The following is a 24195-nucleotide window of genomic DNA, read 5'->3' on the forward strand; positions in this document are numbered from 1 at the left end:
GAGCTCCCTCCTGCACCCTAACCCCCTACCCTGAGCCCCCTCATACACTCCGCACCCCTCCTCTGCCCCAATACCTTGCCCTGAGCCCATTTCTACACACCGCACCCCCTCCCACACCCCACACTTCCTCCCGCACCCCAACCCCGGCCCTGCATACAATTTCCTCACCCAGATGAGGCCCTCGGCCCAAAAAGTTTGCCCTCCCCTGCGCTAAGGGAACCCCTCTGCTTTCCATGAGTCACGATGCAAAGGCGGTGAAGCTCACAGGAGACTACTCGGCCCCATGGCAAAGATCCCCAAAGGGGCAGGGCAGATTAGTCCCATAGTGTCGACTCAGTGGGCTGAAATGAAACTGGTCATCTCTAATGGGCCCTTGTGGTTAAAGGTACAGCATAAATACATTACATAAACTAGGGCTGACAAGCGATTAAAAAAAATTAATCGCAATTAATTGCGCTGGCGAATAATAGAATACTATTTATATAATTGTTTTTGGATGTTTTCCACATTTTCAAATATATTGATTTCAATTACAACACAGAATACAAAGTGTACAGTGCTCACTTCATATTTTGATTAAATATTTGCACTGTAAAAATAAAAGAAATAGTATTTTTCAATTCACCTCATACAAGCACTGTAGTGCTATCTCTTTATCATGAAAGTTGAACTTACAAAAGTAGAATTATGTACAAAAAAAACTGCATTCAAAAATAAAACAACGTCAAACTTTAGAACCTACAAGTCCACTCAGTCCTACTTCTTGTTCAGCCAGTTTGTTTACATTTGCAGGAGATAATGCTGCTCGCTTCTTGTTTACAATGTTACCTGAAAGTGAGAACAGGCGTTTGCATGGCTCTGTTGTAGCCGGCATCGCAAGATATTTACGGGCTAAAGATTCGTATGTCCCTTCATGCTTCAACCACCATGCCAGAGGACGTGCATCCATGCTGATGATGGGTTCTGCTCGATAACAATCCAAAGCAGTGTGGACCAACACATGTTCATTTTCATCATCTGAGTCAGATGCCACCAGCAGAAGGTTGGTTTTCTTTTTTGGTGGTTTGGGTTCTGTAGTTTCTTCATCAGAATGTTGCTCTTTTAAGATTTCTGAAAGCATGCTCCACACTCCGTCCCGATCAGATTTTGGATGGCACTGCAGATTCTTAAACCTTGGGTCGAGTGCTGTAGCTATCTTTAGAAATCTCACATTGGTACCTTCTTTGTGTTTTGTCAAATCTGCAGTGAAAGTGTTCTTCAAATGAACAGCATGTGCTGGGTTATCATCCAAGACTGTTAGAACATGAAATATATGACAGAATGTGGGCAAAACACAGAGCAGGAGACATACAATTCTCCCCCAAGGAGTTGAGTCACACATTTAATTAACACTTTTTAAAAAAAAAATTTTAACAAGTGTCATCAGCATAGAAGCATGTCCTCTGGAATGGTAGCCAAAGCATAAAGGGGTATACGAACATTTAGCATATCTGGCATTTAAATACCTTGCAATGCCGGTTACAAAAATGCCATGCAAACATCTATTCTCACTTGCAGGTGACATTGTAAATAAGAAGTGGGCAGCATTACCTCCCGTAAAGATAAACAAACTTGTTTCTCTTAGCGAATGGCTGAGCAAGAAGTAGGACTGAGTGGACTTGTAGGCTCTGAAGTTTTACATTGTTTTGTTTTTGAGTGCAGTTAAATAACAAAAAAAAAAAATCTACATTTGTAAGTTGCGCTTTCACGATAAAGAAATTGCACTACTGTACTTGTATGAGGTAAATTCAAAAATACTATTTCTTTTGTTTATCCTTTTTACTGTGCAAATATTTGTAATAAAAATAATATAAAGTGAGCACTGTACACTTTGTATTCTGTGTTGTAATGAAATCAATATATTTGAAAATGTAGAAAACATCCAAAATATTTAATCAATTTCCATTGATATTGTATTGTTTAACGGTGCGATTAAACCTGCGATTAATTTTTTAAATCGCGATTAATTTTTTGGAGTTAATCGCATGAGTTAATGGCTATTAAAATCGACAGCCCTAAAATAAACGCAATAGAAATACGTTCTTCCCCTATCTGGCTCCACGAATCCCGCTCGGACGGGCTCAGTTTGCAGTTTCAAGAACAAATTCCCCCTTCCCCTCCCCACTAGGGACCTCGTCTATCCAGCCACATCACCGGGGAGATGGAAGATTTTGCCACTGGAACTTCACTGGCAGTTTTGCTCATGGTACGAGACTCCAGCTTGGTGCGCCATAGCCCAGCAGGAACCAATGCAGCTGAGAGTTGGAGGTCAGTAAAATAAGCAGATTTTTGGCAGAGGCATACCTGGAGCAGATAAAGGTGCCTGTTTTGGTCACTTTCAGTGATCAGAAGTGCAGAGTGCTCAGGTTGTGGCTGCTGTACGGACCGATCCCGACAGCCATGATTCAAGACACCTGGAGCAAAGAAACTTCAGTCAATGTCTCCTCCGCGGAGGGTGCCGCTCACTCAGGAAAAGGGTCAGCGGAAGCTGCACGCAGCACTGATGTCCTCGAGCGGATAACAGCTGGGACGTAAGCGGCTTGTGCTGCAAAGGGATGAATTTCACCCAGACACTAAAGTGCACAAGCCCTAGCAAAGTTGTATCCTTCCATTACGACTTGCCTGGCAGTACTGTCGCTGGTTAAACCTTCAGGAGAAACGAGAGGTGGCAGGATCACAAACAGTGGACACGCAGGTTGGCTATGTTCTCGGAGTTTGCCTTGCACGGCAGACTCGTGTTGACCTCAAATAGGGGGGCTCCTTACTCCCAGCCCAGGAGCTTAGGGTCTCCCATTGGCTAGTGGGTAAATACAATGCATTAGGTAGTACTTAGGTGCCTTGATTTTTCACGTGCTCCTTTGAAAGGGCACCGTATTTTCAGAGGGCAGGTGCTCAGCACTCTAACTGGGAGGCCCCTTTAAGAGGGGTCTCGAGTCAGGCCAATAAGATCGTTGCTCCCTTCCGAAAAATCTGGGTCTGGAGTTTAGTAGCCGTTCATGCCTTCCACTCTGTTTGCTCACAGTGCGTAGGGAATGGAATACTGGAGAGCTGGCCAAGACCTGGAGCAATGTTCTTCCCACCACATCTGCAAAGCAGGACATCAGCATGCGAATGCACAATGCACTGTGCAAGACACGTAGCTCAGGAGCAGGGGCAGCACGGAGCTGGAGTCCAAGCGAGCACTAGCTCGCAGGGCTAGCCACGGCGTCAATGGCAGTTTCCTCTTCAGCCGGATTGTTCACACTCTCATCTGAGCCCAACTCCACGCTGGCCAGCGAGACCCGGTCCTGGCTGGGCTCGGCCGCTCCCGGTTTCCCCAGCACGTTCCTGAGCTGTACCCAGAAGAAAGGCTGCCGGCTAGGCTCCGAAGGCCATTCCAGGTAGGTTTTTGTGCTCAGCATCTTCCGCAGCTTGCAGAACTTGTGAGGCAGGCTCTGAGGATCGATGGCCTCCTTCACCACCAGGATGACGTCCTCGTAGCCCAGCCCCACGGCCCGCTGGTGGGCGAAGTAGAGCTCGTAGTTGCACCACTCGCTGTCGACGAAGCTGCGGGAGAGGACGAAGATGATCTTGTAGCTGCTCTCGATGTTCTCGATGATGTTGTCGATGATCCACTTGCCCGGTGTGAAGTCCCTCTCATGGATGCAGATGCGGTATGGGGGGCTGGAGCTCTCCAGCCGCTGGAGCAGCTCCTGCCTCACCCAGTCGGCATCTGAGCAGCTGTAGGAGATGAAGGCGTGGTAGGCGTAGGCCCGAGTGGGGTGAGCGTGGCGGGCGCGGTACTTCGACCGGACGATGCGGTAGGTGGCTTGCAGATACCACAGCACGTCGAACCTCCAGCACAGCACCATGGTTGCAATGATCACAGCGGCCGTGACTGAGACAGAGATGGCCACCACCACCCTCACATCGCACTCCGTCAGCCCCGGAGTGTAGGCAGCCACGCCCACATCCAGCAGGGACTCCGGATGGAAGCACGTCCAGCCCCCGGGCCAGTCCAGCAGGGTCAGCTTACCCTTCCTCCGAGTCTCCTGCAGGAAGCCGTAGAGGTCACAGGTGCAGTGATAGGGGTTGTTCCCGGCCTTGAGGCTGGTCAGCTCTGGCATGTTGACGAAGGAGCCCTTGCTGATGACACCAAAGGAGTTGCCATCCATGGCCAGTATTCGCAAGCTGGGGCATCTCCACTCTGAGGGAATGAACTTGATCTTGTTTCCACTCAGCTTCAGCTCCTGTAGGTCTTGGCAGCGGACAAAGTAGCTCATCTCCAGCCGGTCCAGCTCAGAGGAGGACAGGTCCAGGTAGTGAAGGGTGATGGGCAGGCACTTGAAGATCTCCATGGTAACAGTGTTGTGGTCCAGGGCCAGCCAGACCAGGCCGGGATTCCACCGGCACGCCGTCTCCTTCAGGCCCCCGATGCGGTTGTGGCTGGCGTTGATATGGGTCAGGCGAGGCCAATTGGCCGTGAGCTTAGCCACTACGGCCAGGCTGGTCAGCTCGTTTTTGGCCATGAGGAACCGCTCCAGTTTGGGCATGACGTCCTGGTAGTTGCAGCCCTGGTTGTAGATGTAGGCATCCCTCAATCGGTTGTTGGAGATGTCCAGGGTCACCACGTTGCGCATCTCGTCCCAGGTGTCGCAGGGCACGAAGTTGAAGTTGATGTTGAGAATGGAGAGGTTGGCCACGCCGCTGAACCAGGTGAAGGTCCAATCGAAACGCAGGATGTCGGGGTTGCTGATGTCTTTCAGCAACAAGCTGTCCAGGGTCAGGTTGGCGATGCCCGCTTCCGAGCGGTTCCACTGGGAAGAGCGGGCGAAGTCAATGGCCATCAGGGAGAGGTCACGGATGCTGGACTTCTGGATGTTCAGCAGGGCCAGACGTAGCAGGTTCTCATTGAACTTGCCCCGGTAGAAGACCAGTTTGCTGGCTCGCACCTCGGCCAAGCCAGAGAAGAGATCTGTGGACTCAGTGTAGTAGGTGAACTCAAAGAGGTTGCGGAAGCGGAGGTACTGTAGCGGCTTACCCCTCAGGTCCCGCAGCATCATGGGCAAGGCCTGGGCATTTTTGTCCAGGGCTATGTCACACCACAGGGTTGTGGTATTGAGCACCGAGAATGCCCCTTCTTGATACTCCAGTAGGCTGGACGCTGTCTTCAGGGCAAACTTCTGCAAGGCTATATCCCTCAGCGGGAGGAAGTCCCACTTGCCGACCGTCTGGATCAGAGACCCACCCATGGAGAACTCCTGCAGGTTCCTCAGAGTGCTGAAGACCTCGTCCAGAGTTGAGCGGAGGTACAAGTTGTTGGACATGTCCAGCCGCCTCAGTTTCCTCAGAGGCTTCAGGGCCAGCGAGGGGATCCGGCGCAGGGAGTTGTTGAATAGGCTGAGTTCCTCCAGCTGGACGTTGGAGGCGAAGGCATGTGCCACAATGTGCGAGATGTTGTTGTAGCCCAGGTCCAAGCTCTGCAGCCGGGTCAGCGCTGAGAAGTCCCCTGCGGTGATCTCTTTGAGCTTGTTATACGAGAGATCCAGTCTGAGCAGGGTGCAGGGAAGATGCTGGGGAACGCGGTTCAGGTTCTGACCCTTGCAGGTGGCGATTTCGTTGTTGGCAGAGACAAGGCACGGGTCAGCCCCGTCTGCCAGTCCCACGATCACCAGGCACAAAGCTACGCACATGCCAGCTGGTGGGTGCATGGTCTTCTCTTCACATGTTTGTTCACCTGAAAGATTGAGAGAGTAGAACGTCCTGTGAAATGCCCTCTAACGTTACTTTCAGAGACCTGTCCGCACGCTAACGGTCTCTGCTCTGCAGGTTAACTCTACCACCCCGTGGTACACTCTGCACCACTGAATTACCAATGGTTCGTTTTGCAGGTTGGACATTTACGGCAGCACTATCCCTAGCCCATTGAGACATCCAGTCCAGCATCCTGGAACAAGCCACTGGCCTGTAGTCCCACCCCCCCAAGACCACACCTCCTATCTGCCTGCCCTACCAGATCCAGCTATTAACCCACTTTATTCCCTCCACCTCCTTCCTGCCATGCAGGACAAGCCAATGATGCCTCTAGCCCCATCTCTTTGCTGCCTCAAAGACAGGTCCATCTAGTTCAATATCCCCCACCGCCGACCATTCTCGATTAGATCACCGTGATCCCAGACAGAGGTTGGATATTGGCCACTCCCATCCGGCACTTCACTTCCCACAGTTCCATGGGGCCAGTGATCTTTGTGTTCATTTTACCCCCCGGCTAACAGATCGTGGCTCAACAATGGGAGAGAATGCCACTTACAGAGCAAGAGGCGCTGCCCCTCAGGTGACAGATGGGGAGCTAAGCACAGCGCTGCAGGGGGCAGCTGTCCCTTCCATGCCAGCCCCAGACAGTCCTAGATCAAGAGAGAAGCAGCATTTTACTGGATGCAGGTAGCAACACAAGATGAATCAACTGGGCTCACTAGCCACCCATTGTACACATATAGGGTGACCAGATGTCCCGATTTTATAGCGAAAGTCCCGATTTTTGGGTCTTTTTCTTATATAGGCTCCTATTACCCCCAACCCCCATCCCAATTTTTCACATTTGCTGTCTGGTCACCCTATAGACACAGGTCGGGGAGACATGCTGTGTCTCAGACTCGCTTCCCGGACCAACCCCCACCCCCATCTTCTGTGCAATGCTCGAGGAACATGGCAGCCAGAAGGAGACTTTCAGAAAGTACAAATGGGAGGAAGATAAACCACAAGGAAGCTGGGTCAATACCCGGATACTCGCAATGGGAAATGCTTCCCACAGTATTCTATGTATATAAATCTCCCCACTGTATTTTCCACTGAATGCATCCGATGAAGTGAGCTGTAGCTCACGAAAGCTTATGCTCAAATAAATTGGTTAGTCTCTAAGGTGCCACAAGGACTCCTGTTCTTTTTGTGGATACAGACTAACACGGCTGCTACTCTGAAACCACAGTATTCTGTGTCCCCTGCCGCTCAGTCACATGGGAAGAGGCTATGCCAGCGTGAAAGGCAAGGCTTCTCCATCACTCAGGACGGACGCGTCTTCACTGCAACAGATAGCAGGCGTTCGTCCACTTGAGCTAGCCTAGCTCAGGGCAGAATGCTTCCCATTCGAGCTACACAACAAATCCTGCATCTGGGCAGGGGTTAGGGTCCCTTCTAACCCCATGGTTCTCCAGTTCTGCAACTCAAGCTGCCACAACCCCCCCTGCATTAGTCACTTGAGCGCCAACCTCCTCACTCCTCCCACTCCAGCCCGTGGGCCACCTAGCTCAAATCTAAAGCACAACTCAAGTGAGTGATTTGTGTGGGAGTGGGAGTCAGGTTAGGGCCAACCTCCAGTTATAGCTCAAACCGACAACGCACTGAAGACAAACCCTTGGCGTCTTTACAGCAAGACGGGATGTCTCTAGGAGACCCGCTCGAATGGATCCAGAAGTGGTGGTGTTTGACTGGAACAGGTTGAAGTGTTTCGTTCAAGACTTGTTTTGGCAAAAGATGGGTTTGCCAAGAGCGCTGGGAAACTGAGTAGTCAACACTTCCCCTCCCCACCCACACACACCCCCGACCTTGAAAACTTCAGGTTGACCACCGACATTTTGGCCAAAAACATGGCTATTTTTTTTTTTTAATTAAAACTCAAAATCTGGTCAAGAAGAACTGACTGAAAACAAAGTTAAAGATTTCCTGACCATCTGCAGGTTCACAATCACAGGTGAGATTTCCTGGTCTGCACTATGTGGGAGGTCAAGCTACAGAACCATATACCGATCCTCTCTGGCCTTGAAATCCAGCTGCCCTTTGTGCTTTTACAAGTCTGGAGAGAGCGTTCACCTTAGGATTTCTATTGCAACTTTCTTCCCAGAGGACGGCAAGTTGTAAGCAGTCCCAGAGAGCTCAGCATATTGAAGCATTAACTAGGGGTTATTCCTGAATAACTCCATGCGCTGAGTCTTATTCCAGAATAAGTGTTTTGTCCCTGTTTAGCTAAACCCAGAGATTAAGCTAAACAGGAACAAGGCACTCTTGCTCTGGAATAGGAGTATCCGGCACCTTGCACTCTTCAGGAACAGCTGTACCATGTGTACACAAGCCCTTAAACCACCACTGAAATGCAGCCACCTCTGAAGTGGAACGAGAAGGGGAAAAAAACAGCTACAGAAATCGCCTGTGTAATTGTCCAAGCTTGCCCTTCTCCTGTATCCTCATCTACCCTACTGTTTGTTCTACACTTGGTACATGCTTTTAAAGCAGGGGTGGGCAAACTACAGCCCGCATCCGGCCCTCCAGACATTTTAATCTGGCCCTCGAGCTCCCGCCGGGGAGCAGGGTTGGGGGCTTGCCCCACTCTCCACAGCTCCCAGAAACAGCGGCATGTCCCCCCTCCAGCTCCTACATGTAGGGGCAGCCAGGGGGCTCCGCATGCTGTCCCCACCAAGAGCCGCCCTCACAGCTCCCATTGGCTGGCAACCACAGTCAATGGGAGCTGCGGCGGTGGCGCCTGCAGACAGGGCACTGTGCAGAACCACCTGGCCATGCCTTTGCATAGGAGCTGGAAAGGGGACATGCCGCTGCTTCCGGGAGCTGCTTGAGATAAGCACCACCCAGAGCCTGCACCCCTGAACCCCTCCCGTGCCCCAACCCCCTGCCCCAGCCCTGATCCCCCTCCTGCCCTCTGAACCCCTCAGTCCCAGCCTGGAGCACCCTCCTGCACCCCCAACCCCTCATCCTCAGCCCCACCCCAGAGCCCATACCCTCCAGCCAGAGCCCTCACCCCCACCCCAACCCCCAGTTTTGTGAGCATTCACAGCCCGCCATACAATTTCCGTACCCAAACGTGGCCCTCGGGCCAAAAAGTTTGCCCACCCCTGTTTTAGAGGGTAAGCAGTTTGCGGCAGGGATGAGCCACGTGCTAGCTACTGCACATACACATTGGGGTCCCTCCCAAAATCCTGATAGCATCCCAGTGCCCCTAGTCATATCAGGTAGCTTTACGTCAACTTCCGTTTTCTTAATTTAGATTGCAACGCTGTTCACACCATTACAGTACATTACGCGGGGCAGTGATGCTCCCCAGATGCAGATTTCTTCGCCTTTCTTCATGGTCTTACAATGCTGCCATAAAACACTTGGATCAAGTTGTAACATCCATCATCATGTCTAGTTTCACACTGGGGGAGGGGTAGCTCAGTGGTTTGAGCAGTGGCCTGCTAAACCCAGGGTTGTGAGCTCAATCCTTGAGGGGGCCATTTAGGGATCTGGGGCAAAAATTGGGGATTGGTCCTGCTTTGAGCAGGGGGCTGGACTAGATGACCTCCTGAGGTCCCCTCCAACCCGGATAGTCTATGATTCTATGACTAGTTCAGAGTGCCCTGGCTAAAATCCAACACCAATAACTCGAGTAAGCCCATAAAGCTTTCTGGAGTCATCGGAAATGAAAGCCACTCGACACATTGATGTTATTAATGAAAAACTGCCCAGGAAGCATTCACTTCAATTAGATTCAACTTTCAGACCTCAAACCCTCCGGTGCCTTTCTAAAATGAGTCCCTCCCCCATGTGATTTTTTTTAAAAAAAAATCAAACCAAAAACACCAGCCTCGTCTGCATAAAGTAGACACTTTTTTGCTAAAGCTATTTAGTCAAACCCCCAGTTTCTTGGGGGGGGCAGGAAAGGGAAGCAGTTGAGATGGAAAATTATTATTGGCATCAGTATTTCCATATCACAAGTGTTACGTGACCAGGAGACGTTTCACCAGGGCTCTCAAGCTCTGTGGTTGCAATTTTGGTTGATTAGATCATTACAGGACAGTTGATGAGTCTAGTAAACATGTATAAATGGTCTAGAAAGGCCATTTAATAGGGAACGTGATTTCAGTTGCCAGCTATCTGAAAGCGGATGCCATGGTTTTAGGAGAACCGAGATTGGCTCCCCAGGGGAGACAGGAAAGGAAAGGCAGATGACTAGTATGATGCCGCGGGGCAGGCCCCATTTAGCACCAGACTGGAGGCAAGATGGCCCATGCACTGGGGGTCAGGAGACAGGCGTCTATTCCCAGCTCTGACACCTGGGGCAAGTCGCTGCCTCCTGCCTCAGTTTCCCCATCTCTAAGGCAGGGATAAGACGACTCACCTTTGCAACGCGCGTTGCGGTCTCTAGAGCAAAGCACCACCAGAGGTCTGGGCTTGTTTGGTTTTTTAATATAGTTCACTTTTAGAAAGGTGGTGTAGGCAGGGATCTTCTATTGGCAGGGAGCTGGCCGGAATAATCCCCCCCCCCCACCCCCCACTTGCCCGGTTTCCAAGGCACCTTTGTCTCCTGCAGTCACGATCCAGTGGGAACAGCCAATGCGGCGTGGGAGACAGGAACAGGCGCTGGCATGTAAACGCTTTTCCGCCGTGCCCCCCACCCCCACTTCATCTCCAGTGGCTGGGGCCCGGGGCGCACACGCCAGCTCCCCCTTCAGCAACTCCAGGGCGCTGCCAAAGCCCCGCGATGAGCCCCCATTGCGGTTCCCACGCCGAGACCAGAATCCGTCAAGGGGGATGGTCCAGAAACCCCCCCTGCAGCTGAAACCCCGGGTGACTGCAGCGGGCAGGGCGAAGGGGCGCACCCGGCCGGCCCCCCCTTGGTCCTAGGGGATCACACAGGGCTGGGGGGACTTTACTTGGGTCCTTCTTTGGGTACGAAGAGGCAGCTTCTCCTGTAGCCCCCCCATGCAGTCCGGGGGGCTTTGCTGATCTATTTCACCCCTCGGCTAGGTCCCGGGGGGCCACCAACCGGGGCTCCCCTCTAGCCCCACCGCGCCACCCATCCTGCCCGGTTCGGCCTCGGAGCGACTTGAGCTGGGCTTTGGAGGAAGCTGATTTCTAGACTCGGCAGGGTGGGGCGCCACCTCCCTCTTAAAGAGACAGCGCGCCTCAAGGATTTGTTTTCTCTTCCCTTCTCCCAGACGCTCCCCCCTCCCCCCCCCCAAAACCAAACAGGGAATTAACCACCCTGGCTGCAAACCGGGGTGATATTTCAAGACCATAAAAGCACCAATAACATGCCAGGTTAGCGGTCTGGATTGCAGTAGCTCCTAAGGGCCTTGGTCGTGGGATCAGGGCCCCACTGCGCTAGGTGCTGTACAGAGAGGAGCTTGGGAGGGAAATAGGGAGGCCAGAGGGGATCAAGCACAGAGAGGGGAGGTGCTTTCCTGTGTCCCAGCTCTGTGCACTCGCTAGGTCATTTCCCTTACCCACTTACAAGAGAGAGATTAGGGTGTATTTTTGGCCCACTAAATCACTGGATTAATGTCCCAGTATCCCCTCTCTCCAGCGCTTGCTGCTTCAAAAGAAGGAGGAAGATCCCAAGACAGGCTCACCTGTCCCCAAGGAAGTTTCTTCCTAGCCCCCTGGCCCCCTGCCAGTTAGTGGTTAGCTCATGCCCAGGAGCATGGGGGGTTTGGAGCTGGCACAGGGCAACTGACCCCTTTCAGGGAGATGGACCCAGCCCAGGTGAGGCTGTGGGGCTGGCCTGTCAGGTTGGGGTGGCATCGATCCTTTTGTGAGCAGGTGAGCCCTGCAGCTCACAGTAAGCTTTGTTAAAAAGGGTATCCCTCTAATGATTGCGGGGGTGGGGGGGGGAGATTGTTGTCATATGTTTATATGGATAATCCTTTAAGTCTCCTAAAGTCCTGGCCTTACCCATATCCTGCAGCAGGGCGTTCCACAGATGAATTATGCACTGCGCAAACTAATTCCTTTTCATCCAGAGCCCTCAGTAAAACACTCTGGGCTCTATTGCTTGAGAGTGCTCTGTTAAGAGCTGGGTGTTATGACTTCTCTTGTGAGCACTCCAGAGCAGGTTCTGTCTCTCTGCTCCCTGTTGGCACAGCACCTGGCACTGAGGGGCATGGTCCGGGACACCACCACAGTCCAAATAAAAAATCCCTGCGTAAATTGTTCCAATGGCCAATTACACTCCCTGTTGAAAATCTGCATAGCGAAGGGGCAGTGAGCTCAGAGCTAAGAGGCTGCAAAACCTATACTCTGCAATAGAGGCCACAAAGAACTGTTTACCCAGAGTTGCATGGAGAGCCCAGGATGGGACAGAAACCATAACAGCCATAAGCATTTTGCAGGAAGCCGTCTCCTCTCTCAGCAAGAACAAGCAAATGAATTCATTACCGGAAGCGAGACTGCCAAGCAGCAGCCAATAGCTGCTGTCAAAAAACTATGTAGGCAGCGAATGCCTGCTGGATTCACCCCGGGCCCTTTCCATGTATAAATGCCCGACATTCCTTACCTGCATTGTGGCGTGACAGATGACCATGCCCTGCACCCAACCCTTATTTGGACCAACTGTTTCAGCTTGCCCAGACCAAGGTCTCAGCTCTGCCAGCTGGAGCCCCCGGTCTCTTGTTTAACTGAGCATGCACTAGCCTGCTGCAAAGATTATGCTGTTCTGAACCCATCTTGCCATAACAGACATCCTGGGAAACTGGGTCTTCCAGCCCAAAATCCAGAGGGCTCCCTACTGTCCCACATGGTCATCAGCCGCTGCTGAGATTGCTAGGCAGTGCCCAGCTTTTTGATGCACCAGGGGAGGGAGAGGTTCAGAGCAAACAGAGATAAATCTGTCCCTCGCAGGTGTATTTAACGTTACTTCCCAGGCTGAGTCAGCCCCCAAAAGCAGCCTCAGCAAGGTCTAATTATAGCCAGTTAAGAGTTAAACCCATGGTGCATGTCAGCCAGGACTGGTCAGTGGCCTATATGGAATGGGTGTGGCAGGACTCATCCTGGTCACCCACGGCACACAAACCCCAACACTAGGAGTGGCACCAATTGGCTTTCCTTGTGGCCAGGGCCAGCAGAGGCCAAGGACTGGATGGGCCACAGAGGCCAAGCCACTCCCTGCTCCAGGGCAAGGGCACGTCCCATCAGTGGAAGCTTGCTGCAATCCAGCTGTGTCTGTTACCACACCTTGTGGCACCCTGAGCCATGAACTGGGCCGGCACATCCCACCAGCGCTGCAGCCACGTATGCACGCAGGAACAGACTGAATCATCTGAGAAGAAAGAGCCGGCTCTGAACTAGCACAAAGATCTAGCTAGCAACTGACGCTGGAGAGATTCGGACTAGAAATGATGCCCCGTTTTAATTGCTAACCCTTGGAAGAGCTAACCTGGGGGTTTGGGGGACACTCGCCAACACTGGAAGTCTTTAAATCAAAACCGGATGTCTTTAAGAGACACGCTTGAGTCCAGTCAGCCATTATGGCTGGATGCAGGAGTTGCAGTATGACATTCTCTGGCCTGAGCTATACAGGGGGTCAGACTATGGGCTTGTCTACACTTGGAAATTAACCAAAATAGCTATTCTGGAATAGTGATCAGCTCCCGCATGGACCCTTGCTCCAGAGTAAATTCACATAGGGGCTTATACCAGAATAGTACCGTACTCCTCTTCTCATAAGTTTCCCAGGGCAGATGAGCCCTAGGTTGTCAGAATGGTCCTGTCTGGTGTTACAGTCTATGAATCTGAGAGGGAGAGGATGAGGCTAGAAGAGATTTCCGGAAGAGAAGCTCTCATTGTTGACTTGCTTGGCTGGAGGTCAAGCCTTCCTTTCCTTTATCTTTACCAGCCAGGAAGTCTGTCCTTAGCCTGGATTTATGCTGCATAGTTTCTAGATAAGGCAGCCCCCCAAACATTCCTGGGCAAGTAAATCAGGAGTGGGTGTATGTGTGTGTCCGTCCCACCTCAACCACAGCAGCTTAGATACTTACAGCTAACGTATCCCTTTAGCTTGTGCTGTTAGGGCTTGGTTTTTGAGGGTGTTTAGCTACCTAATGCTGCAGATGGGCACCTGGGCACCCGACTACCACTGAAATCTCACTGGGTGCCTGAAGAACTTCTAAGGTCCAGCCCTTGGTGCTGACGGTCCTTTTTTGATCCCCGCTGTCGACTAGAGCGTGCACACATGTTAACATGGTCATGATTTGTTGGCAATTCTTGGCCAGCTAAATAGAGCAGCCAGGCAGTAACTGGCATCCTCCCCTAGGGAGAGAGAAAAGGGTGAGGATTAGCTTTCTCCTGGAGGACCGTAAACATTTAAGACAGCAATTTAGTTGTGTCTCTTCAAACTCCAGCCAGGGTAGGACACAGCCGCGGGCAGAGGGCAACCATCAGAGGGTTGGTTCCAGTTTCTCCTGGCTGCCCCACAAGCTAGTTTCTGGTGTGTTAGGCACAGAAATCCCCACCACACTGGGTAAAGCATTGCAGTGAGAAAGTGTTTTGGTTACAGATGGGACTCCAGACTTGGACAACCTGTGTGGAAGTTCAGAGCCAGAGCCTTGGACTCCTCTCTGGTGCCATACACCAGTCATGGGGGGCAGGACATTGGCTCATCTTGCTAGTGAGAAGCTGTTTCTGCCACTAGACAAACTTCCATAAAGTAGCAGGGCTTTTGTTTTGTTTTGTTTTTGGACACGCTCAGCACCCAGAGAGACTGCGGGACTGCCCCAGGGAGCTGTTGGGAGCCATTCCCGCATTCCCAGTGTCATATCTAACAAATACTGCAGCTCACAACAGCCACTATCTTGTCTCTTGGTGCTAGCAGAAGTGACTAATTGAGAGCAGATGAGGGGAAGGAGGAGTTCTGAGGAGAACAACAGGCTTTGTACAACTCATCATTCACAAAAATTCTTCAATGCTCACCCGCCTCCAAAAGCCAAGCTATATGAATAATATCTATCTCCTGGGGAGGTTTGTCCAATGCAATTCACACACACACACACACACACACACACACACACACACACACACACACACACACACACACACACACACACACACACACACACACACAAAATTCTGTTCCCAGCACTGCCACCAACTAGCTGTGTGCCCTTGATCAAGTTGTGTCACCTCCCTGACTCAGTTTTCCCACCTGCTAAAATGGGGATGTCACAATTTTGGGTTTCATCCAAAGCCTTCAGCCTCCAAGGTTCATCCAATCTAGTTACTCCCTTATCTTGCAGGGGGTTTCACTGTCGCAGAGGTATTTCAAAAAACAAAGGCACGCAAGACCGAAGATAAACTACTCTACAGAGTGGAGACACTAACCTGGCAATAATTAACTTGTGGAACAGCCAGAATGTTCTTAAAGTTTATTTGCTGTCTCTCCAGAAAATATGCCATTGTGCTTTGATCTCTGCGATCAATCCAGGCCACTGCAAGGGTGAAAACGGGCCAGGTCTAGGACAAACACATCATTTTCCAATGGGCTTGCATTTACTGGATTTTTTCCATACCACACAGAAGAAGAAAGTCAACACTAAGCTGTTTGAAGGTATAATGGAACTATTGATCTGTGCACACAGCTGGACCAGGCAACCATGAGATTTCATTTCTATAACCCTCGTCTGTTTCAGTTCCACCTACTCCATGCTGGACATCCCATCCCCGCCACCCCAATCACATCATGCCTCTGATTGACTGAGCGCTCTTACAGGCAGGAACCGTGTTGTCCTGTCCTGTTCTGTGCTCAGCTGTAGCGAGATCATGGGAAAATTGAAGGGGGAGCCCTGTAACTGTAATGCACCAACCCCCGCTCACTATCATAACGAAGGGATCAGAGAGCAATCGCTGAACATCTAGGAAAGAGAGGAAGAGTCACCAGTCCGATATCCCACCTCCGACGCTGCCTCGAGGCCCCAGCCGCAAGTGGGTGCTGCACACAGACAGTTCACGGCTCAGCTCAGGGATTTTACAACCCACAGAGAGAGGGTGGAAGGGGGAAAGCCGGGATTTGCCCAGGAATGGAACCAGGTCTGACTCCTAATCCACTGCCCTTCTCCGTCCCGCCCAGGAAAGGGACTGATGTTTTCAAAGGGCAGGTCAGAGTCCTGCCCTGACCCACCTACACCCCCATTGCCCAGTAAACCCCCTAATGATCTTGACAATAAGACACACATGACCGCCTCCCCACAACACAGCCTGGTGTCCGGCCTCCAGGAAACGGGCCAGTTCACCAATAATTGTAAACACACTTCAAGATCAGTGATATGCACAAGTCTAAGCAATTCACACAACACCCCCAGGCCCCGGAAAGGGGAAGAATGCTGGCCAAGCTCTTCCAGGTACTTAACTGACTCCCTCATCACCATTGTATCTCCCAATCTTTAGTATATTTATCCTCACAACCTGCAGGGCTGTGCCATTATCCCCATTATACAGATGGGAAAACTGAGGCACCAAGAGACTAAGTGACTTGCGCACATTCACAGAGCAGGTACTTGAACCCAGGTCTTCAGTGGGCCAGGGGAGGCCACTAAGCCATCCTTCTCCCTAATCTCTCACAGTTCCTGGCAATCTGGAAATGTGACAAACAGAGCAGGCCTGTTTTGTTCAGACACATTTGACTTCCTTCCTTGGCTCCATCTCCTGGGAGCCAGGGTCAAAGATAAACACGTATCTGAAAGAACCTAAACATGCTGTATTTGAAAACACCCATGTTAATGAAACATGGAAACCCAAACAACAAATTAAAGATGACAGAGGTTTTGACCCACTCGGGCCGCTCATTCAGCTGTCAGCGAGCTTGGAAGATTCAGCATCGGAACGTAGCCTGGCACGTCTTGGGGCAGCTGCCTATTGCAAGTTTCAGTAAATAACTCGACTTCAAACAGCCAGCCAGACTCCAGTTGGTTCCAAGTCTTCAGAGCATTTGAGACCAGTGCTGAATGCGACCAGTACTGCAGTTCGGACCGCTGCTAATTTTGCCTGGGAAAAACCACAATAAGGTTTCTTAAGCCACTGTTTTAGGATGATCACATGTGTTGCCTTGTAACAGGACAGGAGACAAATACCGAGAGGTAAAGAGTTACTTACAAGTGCATTAGTCATTGAAAATACCACCCTGCAAAGGGCTTAGAGAATGAGTGACTATTCCAGGGGTCAGCAACCTATGGCATGCGTGCCAAAGGCGACACACGAGATGATTTTGAGTGGCACTCACACTGCCCGGGTCCCGGCCACCAGTCCCGGGGGCTCTGTGGTCATCCTGGGGTCCCAGCTGCCAGCCCGGGGCTCTGCAGCTGCCCCCGGCTATGACTCACTGGCCCCAGCCTGCGGCAGTGAGGGGTGCAGACAGGGGCAAGAGGGGGTGCAGCTCAGCACCTCCACCTTAAAAATCGTTCCAGCGCCACTGTACTGGGATATTTTTAAATCCTGATTTGCTGCTTACATCACTGTCCCGTCACATGGAAAGCGCGTTGCATTTGACGTTGTGCATGCCGTCTGTCGCGATTTTTTTCCCCACTGTAAGTTGAGGGGTACATTTGACAAAATGTCAGTTCCTAAGAAAGCAAAGTTAGATGTCTGTTCATTTCAGCCTTCTTGGACAGACACATTTGGATTTATTCAAAAGAAGGACCGTGCTGTTTGTGCTTTCTGTTGTGAAAGTGTTGTTTGTCGCACATCAAGTGTTCGACGGCATTTTCAAACGAAGCATGAGAAAACCTTTCTTGACGAAGCAGACAAGACTGAATCAATCAAAAAGGCAGTAGCAGGGTATGAGAAGCAAAGCAGTGTTTTTAAATGCTTAAGTGTAAGTAAAAATCAAGCCACAGAAGGAAGTTACAAGATTGCACAGTGCATTGCAAAAAACAGAAAACTGATGGGGAATATATAAAAGAAGTTTTTCTCAGCTGTTTGGAGGTTTTGTTCAATGATTTACCAAATAAAGATGCATATCCAGAATAAAAGAACTGCCTGTCTCTGCCAGAACAGTTGAGAGACGCATAAGCTAAAAGGCAGAAAACATTAATGAAAAGCAGACAACTGCATTAAAAGACACAGCATCCTATGAAGTGAGCTGTAGCTCATGAAAGCTTATGCTCAAATAAATTGGTTAGTCTCTAAGGTGCCACAAGTCCTCCTCTTCTTTTTGCGAATACAGACTAACACGGCTGCTCCTCTGAAACCCAGCAGTGTTTAATGTTGCAGTTGACGAGAGCATGGATATAAATGACGTTCCACGTTTGGCAGTTGCAAGATATTGTGCTTCTGATGAAATCCAAGAGGAACTTTGTTGCCTAAAACCCCTGCATGGCACAACAAAGGGGGTTTACCATTTTGTAAACCATTTTGAAGAACAAGGAGTTGACATCAGAAAAATATTTTGTGTGACAACAGATGGTGCTCCTGCCATGGTCGGAAAACAGAAGGGATTTGTAAAGTTACTTGAAGACCAAATTGGCTGCCCGCCAGTCAAATTTCACTGTATCATCCATCAAGAAAACCTGTGTGCTAAAATTTCTAATACAGATCTTAATAATGTGATGAATACGGTGGTGCAAATTTTGTTCTTGTTGCTCAATCTGCTTTGACTCACAGTTTCAAACACTTCTAGAAGAGATGGACAGTGCTTATAACGACATTCAACTTCACAGTAACATTTGGTGGCTAAGTTGTGGCAAGGTTTTGTAAACTGTTTTGATGCAATCAAGGCCTTTTTGTCGGAAAAAGGACAAAAGTACCCCGAACTAGATGATGACAAATGGCTGTGTAAGCTCATGTTTCTACCTGACATCACTGCTCACCTAAACAAACTCAACCTCCGTCTCCAGGGTGCAGGGAAAATGGTTCTGGATCTTTATGAAACCTGGAAGATATTTGTTGTAAAACTAGCAATTTTTTCTCGGGGTATTCAAACTTTGACTTTCTGCTACTTCCAACGTATAAAAGAGCTACCGACACATTGCACTGTCAGCGGCGATGAGATTGGAATGTACATGCAAGAACTGGAATCAGAATTTTCTGACAGATTTCAAGATTTCCAGCGGTTTGGCCCAATGCTTTCTTTTCTAATTAAACCTGGAAAGTTCAGCGAAAGTGACTTGGAATGGTCTGTATTTCAGTGGGTGGGTGTTGAAGATTTCGAAATGCCGCTCATTCAGTTAAAAAGCTCAGAATTGTGGGCATCCAAGTTTGGAGATCTGCGGAGTGCACTTAAAGCTGCCGAGAGAGATCACGGGCCTCTATTCTGACCTGCTGGACGTCCCTGCCTGTGAAATTTAACTGTTTGAAGAAAATTGCATTTGCAATGCTTTCAGCATTTGGATCCACATACCTGTGTGAACAGGTATTTTCACACATGAAATCTGACCTCTGTCCCTTTCGGAGCGGGTTAACAACTGATCACTCAGAAGCCTGTGTGCAGCTTCAAGTATCCAAATACATGCCAGACATTGGAAAACTCAGCAAGGAAAAGCAAGGGCAAGGATCTCACTAAACTGATAAGATCTGCATTTTAATTTAATTTTCAATGAAGCTTCATTTAAAAAACCTTAGTTACTTTCCATACAACAATAGTTTAGATATATATTATAGAGAGAGACCTTCTAAAAACATTAAAATGTATGACTGGCACGTGAAACCTTAAATAAGAGTGAATAAATGAAGACTCGGCACACCACTTCTGAAAGGTTGCTGACCCCTGCCCTAGTTATTTAAATCATTTTGGTTTAGCTTCAACCAGTTCCTAAGCCACTAGAACCAGACTGAAGTAAGTCTGATTCAAAGAGCCTTTTGCACCAGTTTAACCCAATAAGTTTAACCCTCTCCCTTACACATACACCCCTTAAGTATAAGAAACTGGTGCAACTCGTCATGGAGAAGCCCTGGACCAGTCTGTCTGATTTTGACTAGCTTAGCAGGAAGTAAGCTATCCCTGAGTCAATATGGAATATACCCATGCAGGAAGGCTCAACTGGTCAAGGAAGTCAGATAAAAAGAAGAAACAAAGGATGACAATTAATGGCTGGCCTCACGCCAAGATCAGATAAGAGGAAATCTGAAAGCCCTATTGTAAGCAGTGATTGCACAAGCAGATTACGGTAAAGTCTGTTTCATTGTGAAATCAGAACCCTCCATCGCCAAGCCAAAGAATGGCACCTATTACTGCCATGGCCTGGTCTATCCATGCAAGCTGTATAGTTGTATTACCACTTCCCTAGAGTTAACATCATTATACTGGTCTAAAAGGTGCTTATGCTGGTATCGTTTTCTCCTGTATGGAAAGGGGAACAAGCTATAATGGCACCTGTGTGGACAGCAGCCACACGACGGATTGCACTGCTTTAATTATAGCGGTTCCAAAAAAGGGCAGGTGCCTAGCAGATGTATAGGAGAGACAAGGTGGGTGAGGTAATCGCTTTTATTGGGTCATCAGGGAGCAGCACTGCAACCCACGGACAATGCAAGTACTGTGGGCCTGGGGCGGTGAACCGCATGGAAATCACAGATAAACAATCCAGCCAGATCAGGGGAAATTTTTTTCAGAAGCGGCTAGTATCGGCGGGTGCCTGAGGTTTCTGGGGCCTGATCGGAGTTTGTCTCCCCCAGAATTCCCTCACCCTAGGGGGCAGCCTTCGGGAAGTCACTTTGTCTCCAGTAAGCCAGTTTCGCCACCATGCCTTCAAAAGTCCTGACAACGGTTAGACGGCTGGGAGGGACGGTGAGACCCTTCCCTTTCCTGCTGCCTCATTGTCTCCTTGTGCGCCCATCGCTCTGTACCCACCTGCTGTCCCTTGTCTGCTTACATCGGGGTGGCCGACCTGTGGCTCCGGAGCCCCATGCGGCTCTTCAGAAGTTAATATGCGGCTCCTTGTCTAGGCACCGACTCCGGGGCTAGAGCTGCAGGTGCCAACTTTCTAATGTGCCGGGGGGCGGAGGCGGGGGTGCTCACTGCTCAACCCCTAGCTCCGTCACAGGCCCTGCCCTGGACTGGGACTAATCTGCTCAGAGGAACAGCGACAGCCGGTCAAAGCGAGGCAGCAAAGGCAACGGGGATCCACCAAGACTATTAAACAATCTGAGGGGCTGTCTGTAACCCAAGGGAGACAGCACGACCGAGCGGATCGGGCATCGGAACTCCTGGGTTCTAGTCCCAGCTGCAACTGACCGGCTGGGTGAATCTGGCCAAGTCCCTTCCCCTCTCATGCTGTGTCTTTGCACTTACCCAAGCTATCCCCAGCCACCTCGCTGACTGAGCCTCCGCTGTCCTGAGGGTGGCCACATTGCCGAATGCTGGAGCTGCCCGAGTGATTGCATTAGCACAGTGGTTCCCAACCTTGGGGTTCGTGAAATGTTACAGGGGTTCTCGGGGGAAAAATTCCCTAGTGGTGGACAGAGCTGGCCCTAGGGAGCCCGGGCAGCCTGGGGCCAGCAGCCCGGAGCCCCTGGACTTCCAAGAGCTAAGCAGATCAAAGCAAGCATCTCTATCACACTGAGGAGATTTAAACTTCAAGACTCCTTATAAGAAATGGAAAGGGAGGTGGATATTTTTTGCTGTTTTTAAAATTAAATAGGCAGCTGGTGTTGTTTGTAAAATTATTACGAAGAACAAGTTTAAGCTTTGTTGCAATGTGTGTCGTTTGCCTGGACTGCTCAAGACCTGAATGCTTGTGTAGGAGGAGCTCTTTGAGTTGCTTCAGAGTAGCAGCCGTGTTAGTCTGTATCCGCAAAAAGAAAAGGAGGACTTGTGGCACCTTAGAGCCTAACCAATTTATTTGAGCATAAGCTTTCGTGAGCTACAGCTCACTTCATCGGATGCATGCAGTGGAAAATACAGTAGGGGGATTTTATATACACAGAGAACATGAAACAATGGGTGTTACCATACACACTGTAACGAGAGTGATCAGGTAAGGTGAGCTATTACCAGCAGGAGAGAAAAAAAAATCTTTTGTAGTGATAATCAAGGTGGGCCATTTCCAGCAGTTGACAAGAACGTGTGAGGAACAGTAGGGGGGAAAAATAAACATGGGGAAATAATTTTACTTTGTGTAATGACCCATCCACTCCCAGTCTTTATTCAAGCCTAATTTAATGGTGTCCAGTTTGCAGATTAATTCCAATTCAGCAGTCTCTCGTTGGAGTCTGTTTTTGAAGTTTTTTTGTTGAATTGCCACTTTTACATCTATAATCGAGTGACCAGAGAGACTGAAGTGTTCTCTGACTGGTTTTTGAATGTTATAATTCTTGACGTCTGATTTGTGTCCATTTATTCTTTTACGTAGAGACTGTCCAGTTTGGCCAATGTACATGGCAGAGGGGCATTGCTGGCACATGATGGCATATATCACATTGGTAGATGTGCAGGTGAACGAGCCTCTGATAGTGTGGCTGATGTGATTAGGCCCTGTGATGGTATCCCCTGAATAGATATGTGGACACAGTTGGCAACGGGCTTTGTTGCAAGGATAGGTTCCTGGGTTAGTGTTTTTGTTGTTGTTTCATGTTCTCTGTGCATATAAAATCCCGCTACTGTATTTTCCACTGCATGCATCCGATGAAGTGAGCTGTAGCTCACGAAAGCTTATGCTCAAATAAGTGTGTTAGTCTCTAAGGTGCCACAAGTCCTCCTGTTCTTTTTGAGTTGGCTTCTTAAATCCCTTCCTGCTGTTTCACATCTGATACTCCTTGATGAAACACAGGAGCCTTGTCTTATAACAGGCTTATTCAAAGTGATACAAGCTACGAAAGTGAGATCTTGGAAGAGTGTTGCCCTTTTCATAATGTAATAAAAGTATTGTAACGATAATTAATAATAAATAGTGTGTAATAAGCGTGTCATAAAAAACAAATGTTATATTTCCAAGATCACTGCTTTTATCATTTATACTCAGGTAAAGGAGAAAATCCCTGGAAATATTAATTTTTAGGAGGGGGTTCGCGAGACTTGACATTTTAGTGAAAGGGGTTCACAGGTTGTTAAAGTTTGGGAACCACTGTATTAGCAGCTGACAGGCAATTCCAGCTCCCTCTGTGTAGCCCATCCCGCTGGCCAGGGGCCAGCCAACTCCCGAAGCCCTACCGTGCTCTCTTGAGATTGTAAACTGTTCCAGGCAGAGGCTGTCTCTCCCCAGGGGTCTGTACAGCACCACACCCCGGCCCTACCTGCCCCGCCCAAGCCTGAAACACTTACTAGGGCAGAAGCAGTTGCGGTGGGGAAGGCGTCTCCTCTCCAGGGTGCAGCAAGCAGAAATCCCAGAGGATCCTGGCTGTCCCCTAGAAGAGAACGAGGCAGGGCACATGTCAGAGCAGACACAGCTGTGCTAGTGGTGAGCAGGGTGCTGGGAGAGCGAGATCTGGCTGCCTCTCACTGCTAAGGACTCCAGCAGCTGTCTGTCCCTCCAACATATTTCTGTAGCACCTAATTGCCAGCTCTGTGTCTGTCCATCCATCGCTGTTGGACATGGAAGGGGAAACAAGAAATTCTTTGATATCTCTGCAGCACCCATCATACTGTCCAAGCCCCAGGCTGCTGTCTGTCCCTCCCTGCTAGGGAGGGGGGAGTCGGTCCCTCGCCCCAGCAGCTCCCTGTGCCAGTGTCTGTCTGCTTGGAGGGAGCCTGACCAGCTTGTAGCTCCCACCTGCCCCAGCCTCATTTACACCCAAAAGCTTCTCTCTGCTCCCCTCCAGCGGCTGAGGCTCAAGCTCGCCTCCTGGGTGATCTCAGGCTGCCCCTCCCACTCTCAACACCCACTCCTCAATTCCACCCTCCACCCCCACAGGCCCCTTGGCATGGCATTCCCTCTTCCAAACCCTCCTGCCACTGTCCCTTCATTTCTGCAGGCTCTGCCTTCTCCACCCCCCCGTCTTCCTCCTTTTCCTCCTGCCTTCTCCTTTTCTCTCCCCCAGTCTTCTCTCTCCCTGCAAGGGGCACTCCTTCTGCGAGGGGTTATCCCGTGCGTCTGTATCATTGATCAAAACAGGCAGAGGGGAGGAAGATCACCCCAAAGGCTGGGATGAGATGGGTTTTCTCTGGCCCTCCAGCATCTGCTCTAATCCTTGCTGGAGCAGGAAGTTGCGTATAAAGGCAGAAGGGGATCTGGGTGCATTAGCCTGGTTTGGGGATTAATTCTTAACCCTTGGCCAGCGGGACCCATCGTCAGTAACTGAATGCTTTGCAACGTCCCTGGCACAGCACAAAAACAGTGCCGGCGTCCCGTGGCTGCTGGGATCTGGGCAGTGGGTTCAGGTCTCTGCCCGTGAATATCCGCTAGACCAGTCAGCCTGTGGGGCGGCTTCAGGGAGGTCGTGTTAATGCTGGAGTGGGGTGAGCCGGGCAGTGCTGTGCCCACGGGTGGGCTG

The 24195-nt window shown here is 50.1% G+C and overlaps 2 protein-coding genes across 6 annotated transcripts in view; both read right to left on the reverse strand.

The window, feature by feature from the left end:
* The window catches only part of ITGA10 (integrin subunit alpha 10), a 61568-nt gene extending 59096 nt beyond the window's left edge, over positions 1–2472 (reverse strand). For 4 of the 5 annotated variants that reach the window (XM_074938944.1, XM_074938946.1, XM_074938943.1 and 1 more), the window contains exon 1: positions 2344–2453. The gene's annotated coding sequence lies outside the window, so the exon portion shown is untranslated. Of the gene's footprint in view, positions 1–2343 lie in introns of all 5 variants that reach the window. The other variant, XM_074938948.1, reaches the window with a different exon arrangement.
* Positions 2473–3209: 737 nt separating this feature from the next.
* LOC141977447 (toll-like receptor 2) lies at positions 3210–10834 on the reverse strand. Its single transcript, XM_074938951.1, has 3 exons — positions 10361–10834; positions 6329–6422; positions 3210–5755 (listed from the first exon to the last, which is right to left on the reverse strand). The coding sequence occupies exon 3, from the start codon at positions 5727–5729 to the stop codon at positions 3222–3224; it is 2508 nt and encodes an 835-aa protein (XP_074795052.1). The 5' UTR covers positions 5730–5755; positions 6329–6422; positions 10361–10834; the 3' UTR covers positions 3210–3221.
* Positions 10835–24195: the final 13361 nt, after the last annotated feature.

The sequence above is a fragment of the Natator depressus genome, chromosome 24, assembly GCF_965152275.1.
Source record: "Natator depressus isolate rNatDep1 chromosome 24, rNatDep2.hap1, whole genome shotgun sequence".
NCBI classification, from domain to species: Eukaryota; Metazoa; Chordata; order Testudines; family Cheloniidae; genus Natator; species Natator depressus.